Source organism: Pseudorca crassidens, chromosome 3, assembly GCF_039906515.1.
Source record: "Pseudorca crassidens isolate mPseCra1 chromosome 3, mPseCra1.hap1, whole genome shotgun sequence".
Taxonomy (NCBI): Eukaryota; Metazoa; Chordata; class Mammalia; order Artiodactyla; family Delphinidae; genus Pseudorca; species Pseudorca crassidens.
The window spans coordinates 78,219,001-78,246,802 of NC_090298.1; the positions used below are offsets into that span (position 1 = coordinate 78,219,001).

General features: G+C 40.8%; 1 protein-coding gene across 10 annotated transcripts in view; it reads left to right on the plus strand.

The window, feature by feature from the left end:
- The window catches only part of CAST (calpastatin), a 129,036-nt gene that overhangs the window by 76,674 nt on the left and 24,560 nt on the right, over positions 1-27,802 (plus strand). For all 10 annotated transcript variants that reach the window (XM_067731299.1, XM_067731302.1, XM_067731295.1 and 7 more), the window contains 15 exons: positions 4,763-4,804; positions 6,206-6,262; positions 6,662-6,775; positions 7,775-7,858; positions 12,175-12,243; positions 13,371-13,469; positions 14,990-15,070; positions 15,721-15,759; positions 16,250-16,342; positions 16,487-16,576; positions 17,520-17,621; positions 20,909-20,992; positions 22,313-22,360; positions 23,524-23,619; positions 25,299-25,394. In XM_067731299.1, coding sequence (XP_067587400.1) covers positions 4,763-4,804; positions 6,206-6,262; positions 6,662-6,775; positions 7,775-7,858; positions 12,175-12,243; positions 13,371-13,469; positions 14,990-15,070; positions 15,721-15,759; positions 16,250-16,342; positions 16,487-16,576; positions 17,520-17,621; positions 20,909-20,992; positions 22,313-22,360; positions 23,524-23,619; positions 25,299-25,394 — 1,194 coding nt within the window. The remainder of the gene's footprint in view (positions 1-4,762; positions 4,805-6,205; positions 6,263-6,661; positions 6,776-7,774; positions 7,859-12,174; positions 12,244-13,370; positions 13,470-14,989; positions 15,071-15,720; positions 15,760-16,249; positions 16,343-16,486; positions 16,577-17,519; positions 17,622-20,908; positions 20,993-22,312; positions 22,361-23,523; positions 23,620-25,298; positions 25,395-27,802) is intronic.

Genomic DNA, 27,802 nt, shown 5'->3' on the forward strand with positions numbered 1-27,802 from the left:
CTGAAGTTGGCTCTCCCACCTCAGAGGCACAGCCCTGACGCCTGGCTGGAGCACCAAGAGGCTGTCATCCACACAGCTCAGAATAAAAGGGAGAAAAAAGAGAAAGAGAGAAAGAAGAAAATAAAATAAAATAAAGTAAAATAAATAGTTATTAAAATAAAAAATAAAATTTTTTTAAGTAATTAAAAAAAGAAGAGAGCAACCAAACCAAAAAACAAGTCTACCAATGATAATAGGTGCTAAAAACTATACTAAAAAACAAAACAAAACAAAAAATGGACAGTCAGAACCCTAGGACAAATGGTAAAAACAAAGCTATACTGACAAAATAACACACAGAAGCATACACATACACACTCACAAAATGAGAAAAAGGGAAAAAAATGTATAGATCGTTGCTCCCAAAGTCCACCTCCTCAATTTGGGATGATTTGTTGTGTATTCGGTATTCCACAGATGCAGGGTACATCAAGTTGACTGTGGAGATTTAATCCACTGCTCCTGAGGCTGCTGGGAGAGATTTCCCGTTTTCTTCTTTGTTCGCACAGCTCCTGGTGTTCCGCTTTGGATTTGGTCCCGCCTCTGCATGTAGGTCGCCCGGGGGCGTCTGTTCTTCGCTCAGGACGGGGTTAAAGGAGCAGCTGATTTGGGGGCTCTGGCTCTTTCAGGCCGGGAGGAGGGAGGGGTACAGAGTGCGGGGTGAGCCTGCGGCGGCAGAGGCCGGCATGACGTTGCACCAGCCTGAGGCATGCCATGTGTTCTCTGCGCCTTGTGTTCTCCGCGCCGTGTGTTCTCCGGAGGAAGTTGTCCCTGGATCATGGGACCCTGGCAGTGGTGGGCTGCACAGGCTCCCGGGAGGAGAGGTGTGGGAGTGACCTGTGCTCGCACACAGGCTTCTTGGTGGCGGCGGCAGCAGCCTTAGCGTCCCATGCCCGTCTCTGGGTCTGCGCTGAAAGCCGCGGCTCGCGCCTGTCTCTGGAACTCCTTTAACTGGTGCTCTTAATCCCCTCTCCTCGCGCACCGGGAAACAAAGAGGCAAGAAAAAGTCTCTTGCGTCTTTGGCAGCTCCAGACCTTTTCCCAGACTCCCTCCCGGCTAGCTGTGGCACACTAGCCCCCTTCAGGCTGTGTTCATGCTGCCAGCCCCAGTCCTCTCCCTGCGATCCAATCTCTGAAGCCTGAGCCTCAGCTCCCAGCCCCCGCCCGTGCTGGCAGTGAGCAGACAAGCCTCTCAGTCTGGTGAGTGCTGGTCGGCACCGCTCCTCTGTGCGGGAATCTCTCCGCTTTGCCCTCCGCACCCCTGTTGCTGTGCTCTCCTCCGCGGCTCCGAAGCTTCCCCCCTCCGCCACCCGCAGTCTCCGCCCGCGAAGGGGCTTCCTAGTGTGTGGAAACGTTTGCTCCTTCACTGCTCCCTCCCACTGGTGCGGGTCCCGTCCCTATTCTTTTGTCTCTGTTTTTTCTTTTTTCTTTTGTCCTACCCAGGCACATGGGGAGTTTCTTGCCTTTTGGGAGGTCTGAGGTCTTCTGCCAGCGTTCAGTGGGTGTTCTGTAGGAGTTGTTCCACGTGTAGATGTATTTCTGATGTATTTGTGGGGAGGAAGGTCATCTCCATGTCTTACTCTTCCGCCATCATGAAGCTCCTCTCCCCTTCATGTACTTCTCATGTTTGTTTCATAACATTTATATCAGCCTCCTCTTGGAGATTTCTGTGAACTTTATGAGCATATTTCTCTAAATATTTTGAGCTTTTAGAGAAAAGATGTTAATTCAAATAAAGCCTATATCAAATCCTTGTCATGTTCTACAGCTTTGAAATGAAAGTCAGTCTAGCTCTGGAGGTAATATGTCTAGATCTATGTTCTCTCTCTCTTGTCCCTCACACTAGAATTGGTAGTCACACTGCTGTGTGTAGGATGAAAGGTCAGATCATTGTTAATCAGGTTGAGATCTCTGAGAGGCTTTGTAGAGTGGACACTGGAGCCAGACGGCTTGGCTGCTATTCCTAGTTCTATGCTGCCTGTGATGCTGGAAAATTCCTCTTGGCTTTCATTTCCTTTTTTAATTTAATTTTTATTTTATATTAGATTATAGTTGATGTACAATGTTGTGTTAGTAGTTTCAGGCATACAGCAAAGAGATTCAGTTATATATATACAGATATCCATTCCTTTTCAGATTCTTTTCTCATATAGGTGATTATAGACTATTCAGTAGAATTCCCTGTGCTATACAGTAGGTCCTTGTTGATTATCTGTTTTATATATAGTAGTATGTATACGTTAATGCCAAACTCCTAATTTATCCCTCCCCACAGCTTTCCCCTTTGGTAACCATAAGTTTGTTTTAGAAGTCTGTGAGTCCTTATCTGTACAATTTGGAGGAGGATGATAATAGTACCTTTCTCACAAGACTGTGTAAGGAAACAGAGATAAGGCTATTGAACAGTGCCTGTCCCACAGCAGGTGCCCAGTAGGAGCTGGCTGGCACTGGAGAGACAATGCAGTGCAGTGCAGTGATTGAGAACACATAACCCCAGCTCCACCATGGGTGTCCTTGGGAAGTTATTTAACTTCCATGTGCCTCAGTTTTCATCCATGAAATGGGAATGATGATGATGATGGTGATGATAATAATGATACTCATTATACCTGTCTCAAAGGATTATTATGAGGACTAAGAGGGTTGGACTAAGAGAGTTTCAAACAGTCCCTTGTACTGAGAGGCTATAATAAGCATTAGTTATTATTGTCATCAGTATTATGTTCATCAGCCTCACCACCACCAAAAATAAATTTAGGAGATGTGTCAGTGATTACTGATTAAAATGTATATTTCATTAGAAGCTGCTTGCGCCTGTGAGTATACATTCTTAATTGTATTGTAGAGTTCTTCCATGCAAAATATTGCCAAAATGCCAAATTACAAATTAGAAGCTATTAATAGACTCAAACCTTTAAAATACCAGCTGGCTTATTTTCCTTGTTAATCATTTAATAAATTCCATTTGCATAAACTCATAAAAAAAGCAGAGTAGCATGTACAGAAACTCATTAACAAGGATCCAGTTTGAAAGGATCCAAAATTTTAAATTTTAAAAACATTTCTTTGTTCCTGAACTTTGTTTCCTTTCCAAAACAATAAGTGTGTTGGCATAACAAGGGTCTATTATGTGAGGAACACATGTGCCTTCATTACTGAAGCACAAGACATGATAAATTAAGAGGATATTTGGCATCAGTCTCTTCAAATGATAGAATAAAAAATAGGAGTTTGTGGGCTTCCCTGGTGGCGCGGTGGTTGAGAGTCTGCCTGCCGATGCAGGGGACGCGGGTTTGTGCCCCGGTCCGGGACGACCCCACATGCCGCGAAGCGGCTGCGCCTGTGAGCCATGGCCGCTGAGCCTGCGCGTCCGGAGCCTGTGCTCCACACCGGGAGAGGCCGCGGCAGTGAGAGGCCCGCGTACCGCAAAAAAAAAAAAAAAAAAAAAAAAAAGTAGGGGTTTGTGCTGATATCACCGAGCAGATAAAAGGGGAAGAAATGGCAGAAGCATCAGGCCTAATTTTTAATCTCTTACTTTGAAAAGTTCATAAAATGTTTAATCAGATTTTATTCTTGTTTTCATATCTTCCCTATACGGAGAATGCATGTGTATACTTAAGTAATTGTCTTTTTTGACACAGGTAACTTTTGGGTGGGTAGAATTGTAAAATACTCCACTAAAGATCCTAAATAACAACCAGCTCTTCAGAAGCATTCCTAGAACTTTAGATTCGATTGCTAGATTTTTATCATGCTACAAAAATCCATGCGCTATTTACAAAATTGTTGTAATACTGTGCTGACAGAATTTCAGAAAACTTTTGACAAACCTTTAGCCCTGTTTATTCATGTTACTTATTTGACTGCCAAATAAAATAAAATCACACTTGGGGCTGTTCTCTTATATATTTGCTGACATTCCAGTCAGCAAACAGTTGGAAGGACTGCATTCTCCTAATAAGAAAAGACACAAAAAACAGGTGATGTGGTTCATTGTACTAGGGGACATTTCTGTTTACTAATGGTCACTTCAGCTGCTTAACACGTGCTAATAATTTCAGTTCACAATCTTCTGCAACACTTTGACCCATCAGGGGCTTCTGGTAGGTTTAGTTACCCATGGCTCACATTCTGGCACTAAAAATCAATTTCACTGCTTCCTGTGTTCTTGATACTGTCAGCCTCCCATTGTTTTACATCATCAGCTGAAACCTATGCTGAGGATTTCACTCATAAAGAGATAAACGATGTTAGTGGCTTTGAAGGATGAGGGTTTTTATTTTAGTTTGCTTATGTATTAGCTACCATGTTCATAGTAATAAATCTTTACATAATTTTAATACACACAGAAGTAAGATGCAAATTGCCATCTGAGTAGTAAGAGCAGACTGTTAATTAGTGTGCTTAAGTGTTTATCTAAAGAGTTACAATTCCGGGAATTCCCTGGCGGTCCAGTGGTTAGGACTCCATGCTTCCACTGCAAGGGGCACGGATTTGATCCCTGATTGGGGAACTAAGATCCCACAAGCTAGGTGGTGTGGACAAATAAATAAATAAAGATTTACAGTTCCAAGAAAAGTATAATTTTAACTCATGAAGTTTATATTTATAAATACATAAAAATTATCTTTTTTAGCTTCCTTAGTTGAAGAAAATATATGATAAACTTTGTAAACTATGTTCATTTTTCCTTCCTTTCTTTTTCTTTCTTTTTCTGAATTTAGGCTGTAAAAACAGAACCTGAGAAGAAGTCACAATCAACTAAGGTAAATGATTTAAGTCAACTAGTGAGTTATTTGGAGTCTTTGCAACAATAATGAATAACTCATTTCCTCTATTGGTGCTACTAAATGGTAAAAAAAAATTTTGTCAGCTAATTAAATTAATTTTAGATTACCCTTTTGAACATGATTATATAGAGTGTATATAAAATAATTATAACATTAAATCCATATATTGCTAAAATGAATAGTATTTTATAAGTCTACTTCAGAAGGCATTTTATTCAAATCTAGATTTTTGTTATAGCTGAAGTAATTTTAAAAAAAAGCAACAGGAACAAAGGACAAGGGACAAAGGGTAATGAGTATTTGATTACTGATTAATGATGAGACATCAAGAATAAAGGTGTCTATTGAACCCAACACCTAGATAACTTAAAGATGAGAGTCTCTCCTTAGACTAGGCCCTGGGTTTATCTTGATGGTCTTATTTCCATTGGTGGAACTAGTTATCAGTTACTCAGGAGACAGCTCTGACTTTCCCTTGGGAACGGCTTCCCTTGCTTTCCTGACTCATGGCTGTCTAGACTGAAAGCCAATTCCAGTCCATATGGAGATGACCCCAGGGTGTCTGCAGGCAGGGCAAATGTTTCTCTTCAATAAGGTGCTATACTTTATTTCTTTCAAGTACACTTGAGCAGTTGCCTCAGACCACAAGTTTTCCTGTAGGGAAGCACAAAGATGATTTGGGCTGAAGTACTTTAAGTGCAGGCAAGGGTGGGGAGTGCGGTGGGCAGAGTCATCTGGGTGAAAGATGAAACTTATATGATTTTGTGTAAGGCCTCTTGGCCCCTGAGGATGGTAATTATATAGTCCCCTATAGAAGAATAATTCAGCAGCCGGTGGAAGTTGTCTTCTATTCCATATTTAAATGTTTTTGGTTACTCAGTTGGGCTTCTAGTGATACCTGTCTTCTCTACTTGTAGCACAGAAAAAAACATATAAATCATTTAACTAAAAAAATACAGTGTTCATCTCCTATGAAAGGAGATTTTTTTTGAAAATCAATTTTAATTTCTAAAGTAGGATTCCCTATCAACAAACTCAGTGGTCAAAGTGATCATTTGATGTCTCTGTGGATGGACTTGCCGTTATCAAATGATCTACATGAGTTGTGGAAAACAGCCAATAATTTAGAGATACATAGCTATTTGAAAAATTATTCTAGATGAAATACTACATTTTTCATTATTTTTCTGATAATTATCATTATCAGACTGTTGGTAGGATTATTATCAACCAGACAGCAACATCTGCTTCTCTAACTGGGCCTTTCCTAAGAGAGGCAGAATGGTCTAATTGGGATTTTTGGTTTTGAGCTTATTTGGAAATATAAAAACAATGTACTCTGATGTAATTGAGATTTTATCGTTTGAAATTTGACAGCCATCTGTGGTTCTTGAGAAAAAAACCCAAGAAGTAAAGCCAAAGGAACACACAGAGGTAAATGATCATCATTAGGACTTGATATCATAAGGGGAAGCTTTTTTTCTTTGTTTTTTGGTGAAGGATAAAATTCTGAACTCTCATCTTTCAACGTTCAAGTCCTACTGAGCATGGCTGGTGTTTGTTTTCCCACTAAAATGGCACCACCATGTGGCATTAGCAGGATTTGCAATTTGCTCAGGTGATTCTTGCTGAATTTGGGAGGAAGGATTTGCATTGTTTCAAATTTTGTACTCAAAGTGAAATTTTGTCACATATCATTCTAATTTAAATTCGCACAATAAAAAACTGCATAAAACACAGTTGTTATGAATACTTTCTATTCCATAGAGAAAAATAGCAATATTTATCATATCGTTAACATTGTGGGACGTGTGTGTGTGTATGTGATTTCAGCCAAAAAGCCTACCCAAGCACTCATCAGGTACGGGAAGCAAGCATACTTATAATGAAAAAGCAGTTTCCAGACCAAGTGAGCAGCCAACATCAGAGAAATCAACAATACCAGAGGTAAATAAAGCAGACCGATAGGAAAACACTAATGTCAACTAGGGAATTGACAGGTCCTCTATCTACATTGATGTGTGTAGGTGAATCTACAGAGCTACGCCAAATATATCTTGTATTGTAAAGATTTGGTGCTCTTATTTTGCTGGTGTTGCAAATAAGCTTGTGGAAACTTGGGACTAAGTAAGGCCCGAGAAGGGCATCAGATAGGTCTGGGGGATGTTCCATCGTGCCCTCTCCACCGTGTTGTGACTTTGAGGCAGCCGAGTCTGGTGTCTCACAGATGGGAAGCTTGGGATTGAGGCTGCCTCCTGGACCCCTCTCCTCGTGGGCTGTGGGAACTCAGATGCACTGCGAGATCTGCTCTTTACCTGGAAGTCTTAGAGTTTTTAGGGTCTTGTTGTAGGAGAGATCAACTTACAGAGCCAAAAGTCAGACATATATTCTGTATTTCCAGAATACAACTATTCAACTGCTAGAAGAATAAACATCTATGAGAACTTTTTCATTGAGAGCTCTTGGAAGATAGGAAATAGGCCTGCTTAACAATATACCTTCTATCAGAGACTGCAAATTTGTGGCCCACCAGTTGCAGCCACTTGTGTATTTTATTTGGCTTACAGTAATCAAAATGATCTTTAATTAGCTGCCAACAAATAAAGTCAGAATACTTCACATAAAATGCAAATTTCTAGCTTCTCTTGAAAAATTGGAATATCTGGCAACAGTAGGCTCACATGGCAACAATTGACTAGAGGCTTTACAACCTTGTATGTGCCCACGTGGCCCACTTCGCCTATGTGTGTTAACCTGCATGGGCTCTGTAAGCTCTTGAGTCCAGCTGTATGTGCCCAGCATTGCATCATATGCAGTAGAAGCTAGTGACCATTTCCCTACAAGATGTCTGCTAGGGGAAACTGGCTCCTTAGTGACATTTGAAATGTATGATCTTGAAAATAGTCATTCAGAGATACTTAGTTCTGTCAATCTTTTATCCTTTAGACTAAGTCACAGGACACAATTTCCAGTGGTGGAAAGAGTGCTGTTACTGGCATAGCTGCAGCATCTGGCAAACCAGTTGACGAGGTGAGCACACATAAAAGATGTAACGTGAACAGGGGCCTCAATGCTTATCAGGTCTCTTTTATGAGAAACATATGCTCAGCGAAGACCCACTCTACCTGGCTGGCTCTGTTTAACCATTCAGTGTTCCAGTGCTGTCACAGTCAAATAACCTGTCATTTGCTAAAACTGAACACTTCATACGTGAAATTTTATGAAGAAGAGCATGCATCTGAAGGACAGAGAGAAAGCAAGACACCAAAAAGACACTATTTATTGAATGAATGATTTTAAAATTCATGCATTCAATAAATAGTTACTATTCAGTGGAATATTACTCAGCCATAAAAAGAAACGAGATTGAGTTATTTGTAGTGAGGTGGATGTACCTAGAGTCTGCCATACAGAGTGAAGTAAGTCAGAAAGAGAAAAACAAATACCATATGCTAACACATATATATGGAATCTAAAAAAAAAAAAACAATGGTACTGAGGAACCTAGTGGCAGGGCAGGAATAAAGACGTAGACATAGAGAAGGGACTTGAGGACGTGGGGAGGGGGAAGCTGGGATGAAGTGAGAGTAGCAGCGACATACATACACTACCAAATATAAAACAGTTAGCTAGTGGGAAGCAGCCGCTTAGCACAGGGAGATCAGCTCGGTGCTTTGCGATGACCTAGAGGGTGGGATCGGGGTGTGGGATAGGGAAGGTGGGAGGGAGGCTCAAGAGGGAGGGGATATGGTGATATATGTATGCCTATGGCTGATTCACTTTGTTGTACAACAGAAACTAACACAGTATTGTGAAGCAGTTATACTCCAATAAAGATCTATAAAAAAATTTTTTTAGACCCCATAAATAAATAAATAAATAAATAGTTACTGAGTGCCTGCCACGTATAAGACCTCATCAATACCAAGGAAATTAAAATGTGAGTTGACTCAGATCCTGCCTTCAAGATTTATGGCTTTGAAATAAAGCACATAAAATGGCCATGAGCATTTGAATAAGCATTACTCTCAGATCTTAATATGAACACTGCCATCTTGAAATGAGCAAATTATGTGCAGTCATGACACGTACACGGATTGATATTGGGAGGTTTTCAAAGGAGCGTCACAAGCCCTCTCGGGAGAGAGTATATGTACCCCACTGGCAAATCATGGGCACCTTCCTTAGATCCTTTGGAGAGACTAGTTTGGGAATGTAAGACAAGAAGTAGTCTACCTTTTCTACCCATAGGAATACAGAGTTAGCCATCAGAGTTAGTAATCAGTTTGGAAGCCATATCGTCCTAGAAATGCTAGGACGTATTTCTCTTAAAGCCACAAGTAACTAACTGAAGCAACAGTAAGATGGAAATGAAAGCAGAAAAAAAGTAATACGTGTTTATCTATTTTCCTGCTTCTCAAAATGGGAACAGTTATCCCTCTGCAGGCTAAGGAAAGTAAGGAAAGTCATAGGATAAAAGTATGGCCCATGTCCCTGAAACATCAGTTTTTCTTAGATTTCGAAAAAGAAAAGGCACATTATTTTTCTCCAAACTAATGCAGAAAGCATGTGGCATGATGGCAAAATTTACATGAACTTTTCAATGAAAATACTCAAAATAAAAAATGTTTGATTTTTTTCCAGCAGACCCCTTGTATATACCTTGAGATCCCTACCCCCATCCTGGGGATACACTTCACTCTCTTGTGTTGAGGAGGGATAACTAGATGCCATGGTTTGGAAAATGGATAAATTTAAGACAGAGGCTTAGATCTCTTAGAATAGGTTTAAAATGTAATTTGAACCTATTCTGAGAGATTTGTAAATGTAATTTTGTAACCTATCTGTAAATGTGTTTTTCAAATTTTGATAATTTGAAAATTTATGCCACACATCATCTAGCCAGGGTTATCCGTAAAATCTAAGCAATAAGATTAGGCGAGGTTTATACGGAATTCTGCTGTGCATCGATTGACTTGTGCTACGACTTGTGGCAAATCATTTCAGTTTTCTTTGCCTCTGATTTGTCTCCCAGAAAACGAGATTGGTCACATCTGCTTTTCCTTTTTTAGTCCGTACCATGTGTAAAGCACTGTGGACTGTGGTCTGACACTGCAGGACACTGAGCTGCAGGCTGACCCCTCTAGGGGTGGGATAAAACTATGTACCCAGGACTGCATTCAAGGCAGATTAAGACAAGGCAGCTCCCCACAGGGAGCTGTTTAAGGAGAGAGGGTGTCTGTCTGATTCGGGGGAATCCTTGGGGACTCTGAGTAGATCCAGTTTAAGTTTGGCATGAAAGGATAGCTAGGATTGCAGGCTTGCAAACATAACAAGGGAGAAAAATATAAGATGTGATCTGGGTACAAAGTGCATTACGGTGTGGGTGAAGCACAGGAGAGGTGAGTGGGACTGTAAGATCAGAAAGACAGGTCGAGGCGCTGCTGTGGAGAATGTAGAGGTGTGTTAATCCATGTGGTAGTGATACAACGGGCAGCAGGTAAGCATTGAAGATTAGAGAACAGATGGAGAGATGCGATTAAAACCAAGTGATTAAAACCGAAGAATTAAGCGACCGCAGTGGCTGGGATGAGACGGAATAAGAGATCTTAAGGTGGGAGGCTGGTCAGGGGCTGTTTCAGTCATCCTGGGGAGTCCAAAGTTAACCTAAATTAGAACTGGGATAGAATAAGTGAGCGGGGAGCAATGCAGGAGGCGTTGCAGAGGTGAAACTTTCAGGTTTTAGGAAATTAGTGGCTGCACTGGGCAAAGGTGAAATAAAATCTCAGGTAACCTGGGGCTTCAGCGTCTCAGTGAACCAGGCTGCTAACCCTAAGGTTAGGCAAGGGAGGCACCCACGGCCAGGTTCGTGCCAGTGCAGGGGCAGCACCTGCAGGAGTGAGCGCCTCTTAAGTGAGCCCGGTCCTGATTGTCACTGACAGGTGGACAGAGGTCAGAAGGGGAACTGCTGGAGACAGAAAAGTGATACCTGCTTTTAGACAGGTTGAATTGAAATGTCTGAGGTGCCCCGAGAGAGAGGCGATTAGCACATTGTTTTGGAGTCCAGGTGAATGGAAAGGGAGAAGCAGGGAGAGAGGGGAGAGTGAAACTGAATGAACGTCTCCATGAGGTTGTGGTTCAGTCAAGGAGCTGGATTCAATTGCCAGGACTCAGGCTCACCCTGATGCTCCCCATGATCTCTTTAATATAACAAGTACAGCAATCACTTATTTAGTACTTATTTATATATCTAGTACTTATGAGTACTTAACGTGTGCACAACTACCGGCTTTCATACTTTAATAGATGAATTCGTTTAATCCTCACAATCCCTTGCAGTAGGTGCAGTCACTGTCCTGGTCTCATACATGAGGGTACAGAGGTTCAGGAGGAGACGTGACCTGCCTGAAGCCTCCTGCGGCCAGTGCGTGTGGGCTGGTGTGCAAACCAGCCTGTGCTCTCCACCTCCAAGCTCTGCTGCCCAGATTTCAGAGACCTTCACAGAAGACAATTCCCTGTTGTCTTAAACCCAGCGACTTCACCATTTCGTTCCTGCCTGTCGCTGAAAGCATTTGGCCCCTGACCGTAGAGAATGATTGCCTAGGACCACCAGTACAGGCAGAAACATGTGTGTGGCAGGGGGCAAAGCAGGAGAGATGCCAGAGGTGGCAGAGAACAGAGGGCACAGATGCCAGCACAGAACGGGGATGGTGCTGTGAGAGATGAGAGTCGGGAGAGGGGTGCTCACCAGAGTAACTCCGAGAAGATTATGTCTGGGTAAAGCCATGGAAACTGCAGATTGGAAAGTTATTGACAATCATTGATGGAGCAACTGAAGCCGTGGTGGGAAGGACATTGATTTTAGGGAGATGAAAGAAAGAATGAGCGATGAGATACCAAAGCAAGGCAGGGTGGAGGTCTTGATGTGAAGGGGCACAGACCGAGAGAACAACATCTAGACATAATGGCTGCTTGTAATAAGAAGGAATTCATGGGTGTTGCAGAGATTAGCTGTGGGCCCTGGGAGAGGCAACCAAGAGCAGTGAAGAAAGAGAAGGGCAGTCCTGGATTCAGATCTCAGTGCTGTGCTTTACTGTGTGACCTGGGAAGTTACTCAACCTCTCTGAGCCTTGCTTGTCACATCTCTAAGTGAGATTAATATTATCAATATTAATATTATTTATGCTTTTCTGAAAAAGGATATAACACATAAAGTGTCTGGCACAGAGCAGATGTTTAGTATATGAGCCATGTTATGTTATAATGTATTCATTTTAAAGTCTGTAATATTATTGAATTTTATAAAGATATATGAGGAGTTTTTCTTTCCTTCTAACCCCCACCAGAATATAGAAAATAAATCATTAATGTCAGCCGTACCAGTTGAATCCAAACCAAGTGAACCTTCTGGAAAGGTATGAAGATAGCAGTGCCTTTTTACATATTTATTCATAGTCTCCGTGTCTCTTGTGATCTGATTTCTTGAGGGTAAACAATATGAGGTGAGGGTAACTTAAAGGACCTTTTTAATGAATTATTGTTTGAAGCTAACATGACTGGGTTGAAAGTGGGATTTTCTCACGTATGTTTGTAACGTTTTACATTCTAACCCTGTGTTCTGGAAAGTCCAGTTATGTCTCATGGAGTTTACATTCCAGTTTCCCTCCTGCAAATGCACCTTCTCTAAGCAGAGGTATCACTAAAGAATGCCAGGCACTTCTTCATTCTGAAATTCCTAATTGAATCAGTCTAAAGCTAACAGGCCTCACATTCTTTTACACAATCAGGTGAGTTCCCAAAGTTGTAGTGGAAATATGGTAGTTGCAAAAAAAAATGTAAACAATCATTTCTAAGCTGAGTTAAATAGTAAAGGGTCTTTCCTCAAATTGTTTTCCCTTTCAAATGTAGCTTATTCTTCACGATGAATCATTCTTAACCTCAAAAACAGGATGGAAGCACTCTTTCATTCATTATACTGAGTTAAGCCCATATTGACAGAATAAACTGTCACTTCTTGTAAATTTAACGTCTCTCTCAGGGAATTTCTATTTGTAAGCATCTTCAGACAAGCAAGTAAACAAAAAGCCACAAATGAATAAAAGAACACAGGGCAATCCATTTTTGAAATATATTTTATTTGGTAGAGGTGGAAACGATTGATAAGCAAAAATACTAAGCATTTCCTCTCTTGCATATAGCAACATGATTATAATTCTCTGTAGTTTGTTTCCTTTTTTCTTTAAACTATCAGTACAGTGGTCTGGCAGCTGTAATGAACCATACGCTTGTCCATGTAGTTCATGCCTTTAGACTTATTGAAATTGTGGTTCTTAACCTGAATGTGGCTTTCTATCTTGCCAACCTAGAATCTGTACTCTGGGACTTTAAATAATAAGTTCTATTACAGACGAGATTTTAACCATTTAAGAACTTTTGGTGTTTGGTGTTTTTCTACACAGAATTTTTTTTTCGGTAGTTAAAAAATCAAAATGAAATATGTATAACAAATAACATTTACATACCTGCTCTTTTTGTTTTCCAGTTAGGCATGGATGTGGCTTTGGACGACTTAATAGACACTTTAGGAGAACCTGAAGAAACCAAAGAAGATGATACAACATATACTGGACCTGAAGTTTTGGTAAGTGATCTTGATGTCGATAAAGATTCATACTTAATGAGTAGGAGAGCTAGTAGGTCATGGTCATGATGCACAAAAGAATATATAGTGTTCTGTCACTTGGAGAGAAACAGTATGCTGTCAGTATCAGTAATAGCAACTGAAAATTAGTGTTGTGGATGGAAACTGTCCTAAGGTGGCTATGCGATTCCGTTGGTCAGCAAATACTGATTGATTGTCTCTGCTGAGACTGCAGCTGGGATATAGTCTGTTGGATCACAGAGACTTATTTTCTTTCTTCGAGGCTTAAGTCCAGTGGCCTTCGACTTATTTTAGTTTCTAGATATTTCCCATCCTATCACTTGAACTTATCTTGATTTCTAGATATTTTCTATCCTCAGTTCATCTCTATTCCTGATTCATGAAAAGCAAGAAAGTTATGTTCCTTGGCATTAATAAAAGACATTCCATAGACTGTAAGAAAATATTGCAACAGTCATAACAAAGGATTTGTTTCTAGAATTTATGAAGATTTTTTAAAACTGAGAAAAAGACAACCCAATAGAAAATTAGGAGAAAATTTGGCCAATAGACACATGAAAGTCTCCCTAGTAATTAGGAAAATGGTACTAAAACACAGAGAGATAGCACTTCATACTCATCTGATTGGCAGAAGTGTAAAAGTCTGACAACTGGCCCAGAGCCTGTGGATGTCACATGAAGATGTGCACACCCTCTAACCAGCAACCCCACGTCTAGAGAGACTTGCTGAAGGGAGCCTTGCCCAGGTGTATAAGGAGTTCTAAGAACAGGTGAAACATTTGGAAATGATTTTGTTCAACAGGAGACAAGATGATATATTGGCACACTTTATAGCGGTTAAAATGGCTTATTCATGTATCAAGATGGATAACATTACAAAAATATAACTTTGAATAAAAATAGTACATTACCAAATGACATAAGAATTTGATACCATTTATATAACACTTGAAAATAGGCAAAGTAATGGTGTATATTGATTATGGGTATCTACATGTGGAATAATTGTTTTAAAATATACTCAACTTTACGTTGATGGATGTGATAAAGTTCAGGATGATGGCTATCTCTGGAAAACAAGGAAGAGGAATTGGATTGGAGAGTGCTAAAAAAGAAACATCACTCTGATTTTTTTCTTATTACGTACGAAATAACTAGATCTGTTGAGTTATATAGAAATTCAGTTATCAACTGCTCTTTTGTAGGTATAGAAATATTAGATAATGAAAAATATTTTTAAATAAAATGCATTTTATATATGAATGAAATTTAATATAGTGGTTTGAATATTTTATAGCATTACTAATGGGTTAGCCAAGTAAATATGGGCAAGTATTTGTGGAAACCTAGAATTTCAGAGTTGTGTAAAATATTGGCTTCTAAATGATTTATATTTACTCTCGATAGTTCCATAAATTAATAATGCAATAGTACTTTGGTTTAAGAATATGTGTATAACATTCTCAGCTAATAGCCTTATGTGTACGGTTTTCTTCTAGGATCTGATGAGTTCTACTTACATAGAGGAATTGGGTAAAAGAGAAGTCACACTTCCTCCAAAATATAGGGAACTTTTAAATGTAAGTTAAACAATCATTTACTTATACTTTATTGTTTCTTTTTTGGAATTATAATTTTTATCACATTAATATATCCAGGTTTTTTTAACTTAGATAATATAATGGGCGTGCAAAATTGTCATTACTCTGAAGCTCACTGTATTACTTTGGTAGGGCTGCCATATCAGAGTATCACAGACTGTATGGCTTAAACAGCAGAAACTTACTGTCTCACAATTCTGGGGGCTAGAAGACTGGAATCAAGATGTGGGCAGGGTTGGCTCCTTCTGAAGGCTGTGAGAGGAAGATCTGTCTCAGGCCTCTCTCCTTGGTCTATAGATACCTCCATGTGGAGTAATTCCACATCTTCTATGTGTACATATCTGCATGTTGTCTTTTCTCTACGTGGATCTCTGGGTCATTTCCCCCTTTTATAGGAACACTGGTCCTATTGAATTAGGGCCCCTTTTAATGTTCTCATTTAACCTTAATCACCTCTTTAAAGGCCCTGTCTTCAAATACAGTCATTCTGAGGTTCTAGGGGATAGGACTTCAGCATATGAATTTTGGGAGGACACACTCAGCCTATAGCATTCACTGAGCTATGCATTTTGCCAGTTGTAAGGATTAATTCTGCCTTCTCAGCATCATCAAATTAATATTTGTTTCAGAAAAAAGAAGGGATCACAGGGCCTCCTCCAGACTCTTCGGTGAGTTCACATAACTGTCTTCTAAGATCAGATTTAACACTTTTTATATCTTTGGTTGGGGGGATAGAGTTATCAATTCTATATTTTGGGATTATGACTATATTAATCTCTAACTCAGATGAAGTTTCCATCTGTTCCGAGAACGGGGGTGGGCCTGGGGGTTGTTTCAATGCGTGTTTATTTCCTAAGTAGATTTTTGAGGGAAAGAAGAATGGGGACAAGAAAGTTTTAGGATAAATTAAATGTTAATAAAAATAGGATGAGGATATCCTAACATGTAATATGTTGAGAAGAGAGAAACAGGAAAATAATATTTATTGAGCATCCAGTTTCCTCCCAAACATAGGCTTTCCTCTGAGTTATTTCGTTGATCATCTCATTTGGTAGTCAAGGAATTGCAAAAGTCCATTCTTCGTTTGCTGGGTTTATAATCTGATCTGTCACTTGAATGATTCCCACGTGTGACCCGTCGTGCTGCCTGTTTCTTTAGAAACCCCTGGGGCCCGATGATGCCATAGATGCCTTGTCATCAGACTTCACCTGCAGTTCTCCTACGGCTGATGGGAAGAAAACCAAGAAAGAGGTATTGTTTTTAATGTAATGAGGCAAACTTTTAGAAACCATCTCATACTTTAAGACAACAACAACTTTTTAGTTCTGGTTATTACGATTTGGTTAATACGTTTCCTTCTTCTGTAAGTCAAATCTTTTGTATTTTGTTTTTCAGAAGTCTACAGGAGAGGTTTTAAAAGCTCAGTCAGCTGAAGTAATCAAAAGCGCTGCTCCACCCAAGGAGAAAAAAAGAAAGGTGGAAGAGGTATAAAAAAATTACTTCTTTAAAATTAAGCACGGTCCGCCTGACAGCAGTTGCTCTCCTGAGGCTCATCTAGCTGACTGGGGAGAACCCCAATAGTGCATCCCACCTACTGAGCATCTTTGCTCCCTCGGGCCTGTGTAGAATAGTGAAACCAGTCAGGGTTATATTGGTCATCTCCAGGCAGGCCTGCTCTGTTTCTACAAATGCTTAGGGGTGATTTCAGCACACTTGCCTTGGTTGTGGAATAAGATTATCTCACCAACACACTACACAGAAGAGCAGGATCCCAGAGGAACTGCACTCTTGGGACATGAAATCTTCAACTTGATTTTCTAAAGGAGTTTGAGTCCTGTGAATCACTAGGGGGATGTTGTTATAGCTGCTTCTCTCCACCTTAACCACAGTTGACTATAACTTAATTCTTGTGAATCCTGAAAGGTGGCACTGCAGCTCTGGGCTGGATGAGAAAACATGCCCCATCTGCAGGTGGTCCAGCCGCTTCAGGGCCCCCTGCTTCCTGGGCTTAGCTGTCGTGCTGAAGGACAGGGTTGTCAGAAGTCATTTTTAGAGACATTTTTAGAAAAAGAAAAGCAGGATACTGAAAGTTTACTTCTTGCAGCTTTTATTTTGATATGAGTATTTTATAATATAATTATTATTACAGTTACACTTCTAGCTTGCTAAGTAAGAGGTGAAGTGTACCTCTGAGAGCACTGTTACTGTAGAAACGAGTCCTAAGCCCCAGTTTTCACTCACTGGTAAGTTCTTCTTTCTTTCTCTCTTTTACTAGGTTTTAAATAAAATTGCCTTCCTAGAGTCCTTCCCCAATCCACAACTTATTCTTAGAGATTTAAAATTTTGAATTTCACAAAGAAATGGGTGGATTGTTCAGGTTGAGGAGATGTTTTCTTTTTAATGTACAGAATTTTTTTTTCCCTCACAGGACACAATGAGTGATCAGGCACTCGAGGCTCTGTCAGCTTCGCTGGGCAGCCGGAAGCCAGAACCTGAGCTCGACCTCAGCTCCATTAAGGAAGTCAATGAGGTACTGACCTTGGAGTTCACATACAAAACCTGTTAGTCTTCAGGTTACAAGGTTACAAAGCTAATGCATTACACATGTTTAGAATTCTTGTACCATTTTTATCTTCTTAGAGATTTTAAATGAACTGTTCTTTGTCCTGCCTTACTTTCAGGGTCTGGCTAATTTAGATATTTATTGCTGGGGAGTTAGCAACCAGAAAGGATATTTCAGTGTTTGTCTTGTTAACCATCTAGAATTTTAATACTTAAAATGAACACAATCTTCTTTGCCAATTCTCAAACGACACCTGACTAAACAAGATAACAACGAGGCAGTGGCCTGGTGACAAATAGTTTTGTCCGCTCTCATGGAAATTGGACATTTGTATTTTCAAAACGTTCCAGGTGCTTCTCTTTATAAGGAGAGAAGGATGGTTGCAGATGGGGTGGGAGATCCTTTTTATAACTATGGGGGAAAATGTTGAAAACTTGTCCCAAATTAGAATAAAATCAAGCAACAATTACTTTATAACTGGATTTGCCGCGTGTTTAGAGTGTGATGCTGGGGAGAGTTTACCCCACCACACGCCAAGACCTTAACAAGCCTTACGAGCCCAGGCAAGCTTGTATTTGGCGGAAGAGAGTGTTCATATTAAATTTCAATTTTTAAAGAATTGTTGAACTGAGTCCTCTGGGGGAAAAGAGGAGGGAAGGCATAGAGCTGCCCTGCGGGCATCCTTGGCCAGGCAGTGTGGTGGTGGGGACCCTCAGGGGCACCAGCCTGTCAGCTCAGGGTGGGAGCTGGCACTTGTCGCTGTCACAATGCTGCTGCCTCCGCTGTCACTTCCTGTTCTGAGTCACCGGGGAAGGTGAGTCTCGCTGACTCCCAGCAACGCCCCCTGAGTCTGGGACTGCCCTGGTCTGAAATGGGCCAGTTTCTATCTTCGACTTTCTCTGAGGTCTTGCCGGGCGCAGTGTGGTACGACAGGCTTTGCGAAGGCGAACACAAGGGAGCAGGGGAAGCAGTCCTTGTCCTCCAGGACCAAGTAATGTATTGGGAGAAAGGGAAACTTTGATGACAACATAGTGCGAGGTGCACAATGTCTCAAGGAAAGGTTGGTCCTGGCAGGACCCTGGCGGTCCACCACCGAGGGCTGCATGGCAGCCGGCCAATGGCACATCTGCCTCAGGCTGTTTACAGATGGTTAAGGTGATTTAAGAAGATGATAATTTGGGGGCAGAAAGTATAAACATATCCCAGGATGAAAAGACTCTTAGAGTGACTAAAATCAGATAGGTAGGTGTGAAAAAGTTATGTGAAAATAACTTTTAAACAGTTTGGGTTTAGGGATGCATACAAATGTATTAAATTTCCTCTGGAAAGTTAGCAAACTCCTAAAATTTGAACAAAAAGGACTATTCTACTCTTAACACTAGTTTTCCTTTTTAATTGTATACAAAGTATAAAGATTCTCCAATCCCCTGGATTCTTAAGTTGAATTTTTAGTACCTGATGGTGAATTCACTACTTCCTGGGTAGTCTGCTGTGATAAGGCTCATAAAGGTCGATATGCTATAGGAGTCCACGGCCACTCCAGCACGTTCCGCACCAGATGATGCTTCAGAGAAGAGGTCCATGCCTACTTGTCATTCTCATAATGTATCATAATGCATTGATTCTGTAGTGATACCTCATTATTCATCTCCCCTATTTCTAGTGTAGTTACCTAGTCTGGAACTATTTCAATTCAGGGGATGTTTGTTTTCACCTCCTACTGGATACAAACCACAATGCAGTCATTTAAAGAATATAAAGATCAAAGAATAGAAAGGATCTAGCTGTGCAAGTGACTCACTGTTCACAAGCCTAAGTGGAGAGGACAGTCCTATACAGGTGACTCTTTCATGAGGACTGTTTTATAGCCAATGACCTCACAAATCCCTGAACTGGGGAGTACCACTATATAACAGGACTTACTTCATATCCTGCAGTAGAATGTAACGGGAAATATTTTTTTAAAAATCCTTTCATCCCAGTTATAATTCTATAGAACAATACAACTATAATTCCAAAGCCTAGAAAAGTACCTGCCTTATTAAAAGTGCTCATCAAATATTTTAAAATTAATCAACTAACTAAGCATTCAATGGAGAACCACAATCTTAGGCTGAGATGTAGATGGGAGCAATAGGCTGAGCTAGAATCAGCTAAATACCCATGCCACCCGCCCCCCCAGCACACACACTTTTGTGCCCAGGAGCTCCTTGATTTGTGATTTAAATCCATACCTTGATACAGGTACAAATTATTACATATCATAGAACTTCGTATTACCCACCAGGAGTTTAAAATCAAATGTTACATCCTAGAAGCCACTGATCTGCCATGGAACTGCACTTTTATTTGTAATGCATTTGGTTGTGCATGGTTCAGTAATCCAGTGACGTCTTGGTGTTACTGAAGGGAGTTCTTTTAAAAGCAGTAAAACCAGGGCCTCCCTGGTGGCGCAGTGGTTAAGAATCCTCCTGCCAATGCAGGGGACACGGGTTCGAGCCCTGGTCCGGGAAGATCCCACATGCCGTGGAGCAACTAAGCCCATGTGCCGCAACTACTGAGTGTGTACTCTAGAGCCCGTGCTCCGCAGCAAGAGAAGCCACTGCAATGAGAAGCCCATGCACCACAAAGAAGAGTAGCCCCCGCTCGCCACAACTAGAGAAAGCCCGCACGCAGCAATGAAGACCCAATGCAGCCAAAAATAAATAAATTAAATAAGTTTTTTTTTTTAAAAAAAAGGGAAAACTAATTATCCTTGGATCAGCCAAGATTTGTGATGGGATGCCTCTCCCCTTTCTGAACCGTGTTTAACATTCATGAGAACTCGTTGTTTTCTCCCCCTTAGATAACTGCCTCTTTCAGTACGACAGGCGGAGGCTGTAAAATGATTGCAGCCAGCTTGTGCACTGTGCTTACCTTCTTCAAAGGATATCTTACTTAATTTTCTCTGCTGATCCTTCCTTACAAGTCAGCAAGCTAGGTAAGGATTCTTAGTAGCCCCATTTTACAGCTCAAGAAACTGAGCCGAAGAAAGCCTGGGTGGCTTCCCAAGGTCATAGAGACAGGGCAGGGACACCTCCCTGGGATTCCTGGCTGTGTTGTTTTTTTGTCCGTCACCCTACACTGCCTTCCTCCTAACGGCTCACTGGGCACTTTAATCTGATTTGGTCTCCTCCACGACACCCATGGATAAAGTGATGTCTTATTTCACATGTATTATCGCAATGCTTATTTTTTTTCTCCACCTTCCTCAGGCAAAAGCCAAAGAAGAGAAACTAAAGAAGTGTGGTGAAGATGAGAAAACAGTCCCACCAGAGTATAGATTAAAACCAGCCACGGTACGTTGTTTGCCACGGTGCGTGACAGCAGCTCACTCCTCCTGCCTTCGCATCGCATTTTGTCCTGTCTGTCCCCATGATGCTTAAGGACGTGTCTGATATTAACTCTGAAGACCCCGAACGCTTTATTCTCTGTCTTCTACAGTTGGACCCTTTAAAAGAGGGTTTCCTAAGTAATGACCGTGTGGTCATTAAAATTCCCTCAAATTCAAGTGTTTCAACTATTAACCATGCTTGACATAGGTCCTTAACCTTAAAGCAGAGGAATAATTTGGGAGTAATATTTTCTCTAACTGCTATATGGATAAAAGCACATAGATCTTCTAAGTGGTAGATAAACATACAATGATTTACCAGTATCCTCAGTGAAGATGGTTTTGTTATTGTTGGTTTCAGTTTGACGTGAGGATGGTGGACTTATTCCTGTACTTATATTTGTAATTTATCTTTGAAATAATACACATAAACATATGGTGGAAAATAGCTACAATGCTTATATATGGAAAGTTTCTCATTTTTTAGAAACATTCTAAATTGTGAATTCTGAAAAACCAGTTTTACAGGAATGATATCTTACCTCTTCACCCTGGGTTAGAGAATTGAAGCTTTTTTCAGTCTTTCATTGATGTAGCTGCATCTTTCTAGCCAAAGAACTTTTTAAAAAATTCTACTTCCTTATCCAAAAGATGGAAATTATTTTTCAGTAATTTTTAAATTTTATTTTATTTATTTATTTATTTATTTTTGGCTGCACTGGGTCTTCATTGCCACGCGCGGGTTTTCTCTAGGTGTGGCGAGCAGGGGCTACTTTTTGTTGCGGTGCGCGGGCTTCCCGTTGCGGTGGCTTCTCTTGTTGTGGAGCACGGGCTCTAGGCATGCAGGCTTCAGTAGTTGTGGCACGCGGGCTCAGGATTGTGGCTCGTGGGCTCTAGAGCACAAGCTCAGTAGTTGTGGCACACGGGCTTAGTTGCTCTGCGGCATGTGGGATCTTCCCGGACCAGGGCTTGAATTCCCCATGTCCCCTGCATTTTGGCAGGTGGGTTCTTAACCACTGTGCCACCAGGGAAGTCCCTTCAGTAACTTTTAAAGAAAAATAATTGCATTATATTTTATAGCATTTGGTTTCTTGATTTTTGCAGCTCAACTCCTTATTCTGATACTTTATAAATAAATTAATTTGAAACACAAACTCACTCAGATGTATGGCAAAAAAAAAACAATCTCTCCTCTCATATCCTGGAATTTCTAAAACAAACTTAATGGGACAAGAAAGCAAAATTTTCTATTCATTTTAAATGTATTTTTAATTTCATTTTACAGGATAAAGATGGAAAACCACTCTTGCCAGATGTTGAAGAAAAACCCAAGGTTAGGAAATAAGTGTTTTTTGGTACTTAGAAAACAATAGAACTGTAAGGTATAAACAGATAATTTTGACAGACCAGATCTCACTGTAGAGACTTGCATGACAGCCTACTATTAAGGAAAGAGGAACTTTTGACAGCAACACCTGGCTTAGATCTCTGACTCTTTTTCACATATTTTAATGATTATTTATCTCATGAATTATTACTAAAATATTACAAATTTACAGGTGATGTTCGTTGAACATTAGGAGCCGATATCAAGAGGGCCCTTAAATTAGGTTGTTAGCACTTGGTTTGATCCTAATTACAGCATCAGGTGCTCTAATGATTCTATGCTGCCTTTACTTAATTTGGTGTTAATCAGCATAGTTACCTATCATGATGATATTAAGCAACTACATTTATTAGTCACTTACTATGTGCCTGACACTACACTAAATGGTGTTGTGTGTTATCATTTTGAGTCCTCACTGAATGAGGAAGGCACTATTATTATTCCCATTTTACAGGTGAGGAAATTGAGACACAGAAGGATTCTGTAAATAGCCCAAAGTCAAACAGCTAGGGAATAGCGAGGCTAGGACTCGAAACTCTGTCTATCCAACCCTGGGGCCCAGCTTCTGAATTACATGCCATTCTGTCATAGATCAGAGCATGTGGAGATTTTGACTAATTACAGTAAACGAATAATACCACTTCACCTGAAGGAACTAGGGATAGCAGAACTTTCCTGCCAAAACTGCATGTAGTCATAGGGAAGGAGTATATGATCTATGTTTCCTCTGACTTATTCATAAGGAAAGTCGCTGGAAGTAGGAAAAAACATCACATAAGGAAAAACGCTAAAGATCTTCATTGGAACAAACAGGCAATCTTATTTGAGCAAAATTACTCTGAAATTGAAGTATCAGGAAAACTTTAACTAAATAAACCATTAACATGTTTGTGGTACTGAGGTGTTTAGTATTCCTTATTTGTTGCATGACACTTACCTTACATTGATAAATGAAACATATACCCTGTATAAATTAACTTTTGGTTTTAGATCCTAAAATATGACATAATATATGTTTACCAGAAAACCTTTTTCTCTATGAAAGCTTTTTTCTTTTCTCAAAGTAAAAATAATTTTCTTCATATTATATAATATTTCTTATGTTACAGCCCCTGAGTGAATCTGAACTCATTGATGAACTTTCAGAAGATCTTGACCAATCTAAGTGTAAAGAAAAACAATCTAAGCCAACTGAAAAAACAGAAGTATGTTTCTAAAAATAAAAATCGCTAGTTTTTGTTGCTTTTTAATGTTTGTCTATAATCTTAAAAATGTGAGACCAAAACTTTTAACAGGAAGTGGCTGATAAAAAGGCCCATTTTGCCATCTTTTTTCACATGCAGTTTTCATCTTGCCTGTTTCTGGATGTGCTTTATTTTCCCAGGCTGACCCTCATATTCTTGCAGTTTAAGTCCTTTAGTTAATTATTCCTTCAGGAAGGCATTCACACCCATGCTTTTCTTTCCATTCCTGCTTCTGTAACTGACCTAGTTAAAGTTGTCATCACTCGTCACCTCAAGATGGCAATGGCCTGTGTCTTTGGTCTCCTTCCGGCCCATCCCATATGTCCACCGGCATTATTCTTTCTCAAGCATGTTTGTAGCCACAACATTCCCCTGCTCCAACCCTCAGGAGTTCCCATTCCCTACAAAAAAGTTCCTGCTCATGCATTTGGGCCCCAGCTTCCTTTCATGCCAAGATGTGTCCCCCTATCACTAAACTCAGATTGTAAGTACTTGTGTGTTTTCCAAGGCTTTTCTCATATGGTTCCTTCTGCATAGAATAACCTCTCCAAATTCTAGATCAACTAAAATCGTAGTCATCCCTTTAAGGCTCAGCTAAAATATGGCCTTTGTCTCCTGCATTTCCCTCCCCAAACCGTACCACCCTTCCAACTCTTGTTAAGCAGAATACAACACACCAGGGAGGTCTGTCATGCTTTCTTTATATATCCCTGTTGAGGCATGTTGCAAACAAGATTTTAGCTGCGCTGGGCTTTACTTCTAACATTTATACATATTTTTAAATAGTAAATTCCTTGAAAGAAGAGCTCATGCCCTATTAATGATCATCTGCTGAGCACCTTGCATACAGGATAGGCTTCCATAAATGTCTGGATTAAAAGCAATCTGTTTGAAATTTTACTCTTGTAACAAAATAGCACAGTGATTCTCAAACTTCAGTACACATCAGGATGACGTGGAGTGTTTGTTAAGGCACACATTACTGGGTCCCAACCCCAGAATTCCCGATTTAGTATGTTGAGGGGGGGGATCAAGAATTTGGATTTCTAACAAGTTCCCTGGTAGTGCTGAGGCTGCTGGTCCAGGAACCTCACTTTTAGAACCCCTGGGATAGTCTTACTACCTTGCATTTGTACGTAGCTATTTACAATTTACAGGGTGCTCTTAGATATGTAAAAATGAGGTATTTAAATAAAATATTGTATTGCATTTATAATTGGTATATTATTATTGTTACATATTATATGATGGCAAATAATATAAATAATAATAGTTGATAAAATTCACTGAGCTTACTGTGTTCCCAGGTACTATGCAAAGCACTTAGCCTGTTTTATCTCATTCAAGGCCCCTATCAACCCTTGAGATATAGGTACTATAATTGTCCTCATTTTGCAGAAGTGCAAACTGTGTCTCAGAGAGGTTTAGTAACCTACCTAAGGGAAGAGGTGAAACCAAGGTGAAGTCATGGTAGCTGAAGAGTTTCAACATGCCTTGACTTATTTACTGCTCAAAATCCTTGGGCATTCAAGAAAGTCATGCTCACAGCATATGGTGTAGCAGACTGTATTGTTGGTCTATCATTGTTCAGTCTTAATAAATTTCTAAAACTTCGTCATTGTACCTGCTTCTTTCTGCAGGAGTCTCAGACTGCTACCCCTACTCCTGTGGAAGCGGCCGTGCCTCGGACCTCCTTGTGTTGTGTGCAGTCGGCCCCGCCCCCGTCAGCCTCGGCGGTGAGTGGTCCTCTGGGCACTGAGAAATGTCTTGAGAAAGTAATGTTCTTCCTCCTCTGCCCTTTCTGCTGTGTATTACCGTCATATTACTGTATTCTAACAAAATAAAAATAAAATCTTAGATAGCTATATTATCCTCTGTTTAGGCTTCTGGGAGGAGCTAGAAACTCAGGCTAGATTTAAATTTTTAATTCAACTGCTGCAAACTGTTTTGTTTTGTTTTGACCTTCTGAAATTGTTTCTAGCTCCTCGGCTACTGTGGTTAATCATGCTTCTTCACATTCCTGTGTCTTTCAAGCTGATTTGGTGTCCCACAAATAGCCCGATATTACTTTTTATTGACTCTCCTGGTGGAATCATCTGTACCTTTGTCATCATGACTCCTCTCGCAACTGAAGGGAGACAGGTGGACTCACTTCCTTTCCCCTTCCTTCTTTTCTTGCCTCTCTCACTTTCTAATTTTTCTATAAAGTATGATATTTAACTAGTTGAATCTGTTTTCTTTGGAATTCAGTGAGTTTTGTTTCCATTAGCAGACAGAATCTGACTCAGAGAATAACAGCTGATGGAACTATGTTTCGTTAGTACAGACTTAATGAATCTACACTCTGAGTAACTAAACTTGTTCTAGATGCTTTGCAATATCTTCTCATTAAATTTTCACAAGGACACTGTGAAGGCTGTTCTGATCATGTCTCTCTTATAAACGAGGGAAATGAACTTCGAGTTGACCTTGAGCAATTCACTTGACCTTTCAGAACCTCAGCTGAGATGTAAGATATGGCCCCTGCTCTCAGCTCCCTTCAGGTCTAGTTTGGATATGGGCCAGGTTCAGGCTTACAGTTTAGTTTGATCATTCTCATATGGGAAAAGGGCAGCAGGAACATGGGTGAAGGAACTGCTTTCCAGGAGGAACTCAAAAAGGTTTGCAGGTGGAGGACAGGATCCTGCTGAGAAGTGGGAACAGCACGGTTCTCCTGGGGAGACCAGCAAACCCAGGACAGCCCAGCACAGAGGTGTGGAGCCCTTCAGGTATTGGGGTATGTGCATTTAGTTGTTTGAGAGAAGAGGGCCTTGAAGAATATGTAGGACAAGGGTCCTGGGTACCCTGAGTGGCTGCTTCCTGCCAGGGAAATCCTGGGTGCCAGTCCCCTCACAGTCCAGGGTCTCCCTCCTGCCTTAGGACGTGACCTCCTTTTTATTTGGCGGGAGAGTCTCAGGGTACCCTCCAAAAACTTTTACATTGTGGTATTCAGGCACAGGCCACAGTGGTAAAGAACAGGAGAGGAAGAGAGAATCTGGGAAGAGACTGGTGGAGGAAGTAGGCACAGAGGCAGTGATTGGAATCAAAAAGACAGTAGCCAATATTCCAGGGCAGAACTCTTGTGACCTAAACATGTGTCATCTACCTGTTGTGTCAACTGTGACTGCCAGGGCCTTAGAGCCGAGTTAGTTCCTTTCCAGCTTTATCCTGACTATAGAGAGTTGAGCATTGGATTTTTAATGGAGAGGAAAAAATTTAAAAAAGAGCTCTTGTTTTTCTATTCTCTGACTGCCTTTCCTGGGCCTCTACTCCACCAACTCTGGTTACCACAGTTGCCGAGTTTATCATCACTGAGGTCAGTTGGCATTTCTGGGACTGTGACACCCATGGGAGCCAGAAAGAATAGCCACAGAGTGTGATAAAGGTCAGAGAACTCAAGAGAGGCTGGAGGATCAGTGAGCAAAAGGAAACAGAAAGCCCAGGGGAAGGAGATGAATGTCTGCCCTCTGCAGTTCTTGTTGTAGAAAAAGAAAGTTTATTGAGCAAATCCAAAGACCTGAGCTCTAGTTCTGAACCTGACAACAAAAATAGAAGCTTTGGGGCTTCCCTGGTGGCGCAGTGGTTGAGAGTCCGCCTGCCGATGCAGGGGACACGTCTTCATGCCCTGGTCCGGGAAGATCCCACATGCCGCGGAGCGGCTGGGCCCGTGAGCCATGGCCGCTGAGCCTGCGTATCCGGAGCCTGTGCTCCACAGCGGGAGAGGCCACAACAGTGAGAGGCCCGCGTACCGCAAAAAAAAATAGAAGCTTTTGTCATTGGTCCTGTTTCCAAATTCTTTAGCTCTTAAGACTGCTGCTTCTCCTAGCTTTTCTAACTCGGTTTCACTTATTTCCTGAGCCAAAGGGCACAGGCTTGGGAAGCAGTAGTTTCCAAAGATTCTGCAGCAGAGAGTAGAAAACAGAAGTGTGAGCAGGTGACTTGGATCAGGTAGCAATCAGATTGCTTGGCTAAGACTTGGGGACCGCTGCAGCTCTTAGTTACAATCCCAAGCAGGTTAGAAACATCAGGGATGTTTGTTGCCCCCCAGAATAAAATCTATGCAGTGTCCAACCACTAGATGGTGATAAATCACTTTCCACTCGAC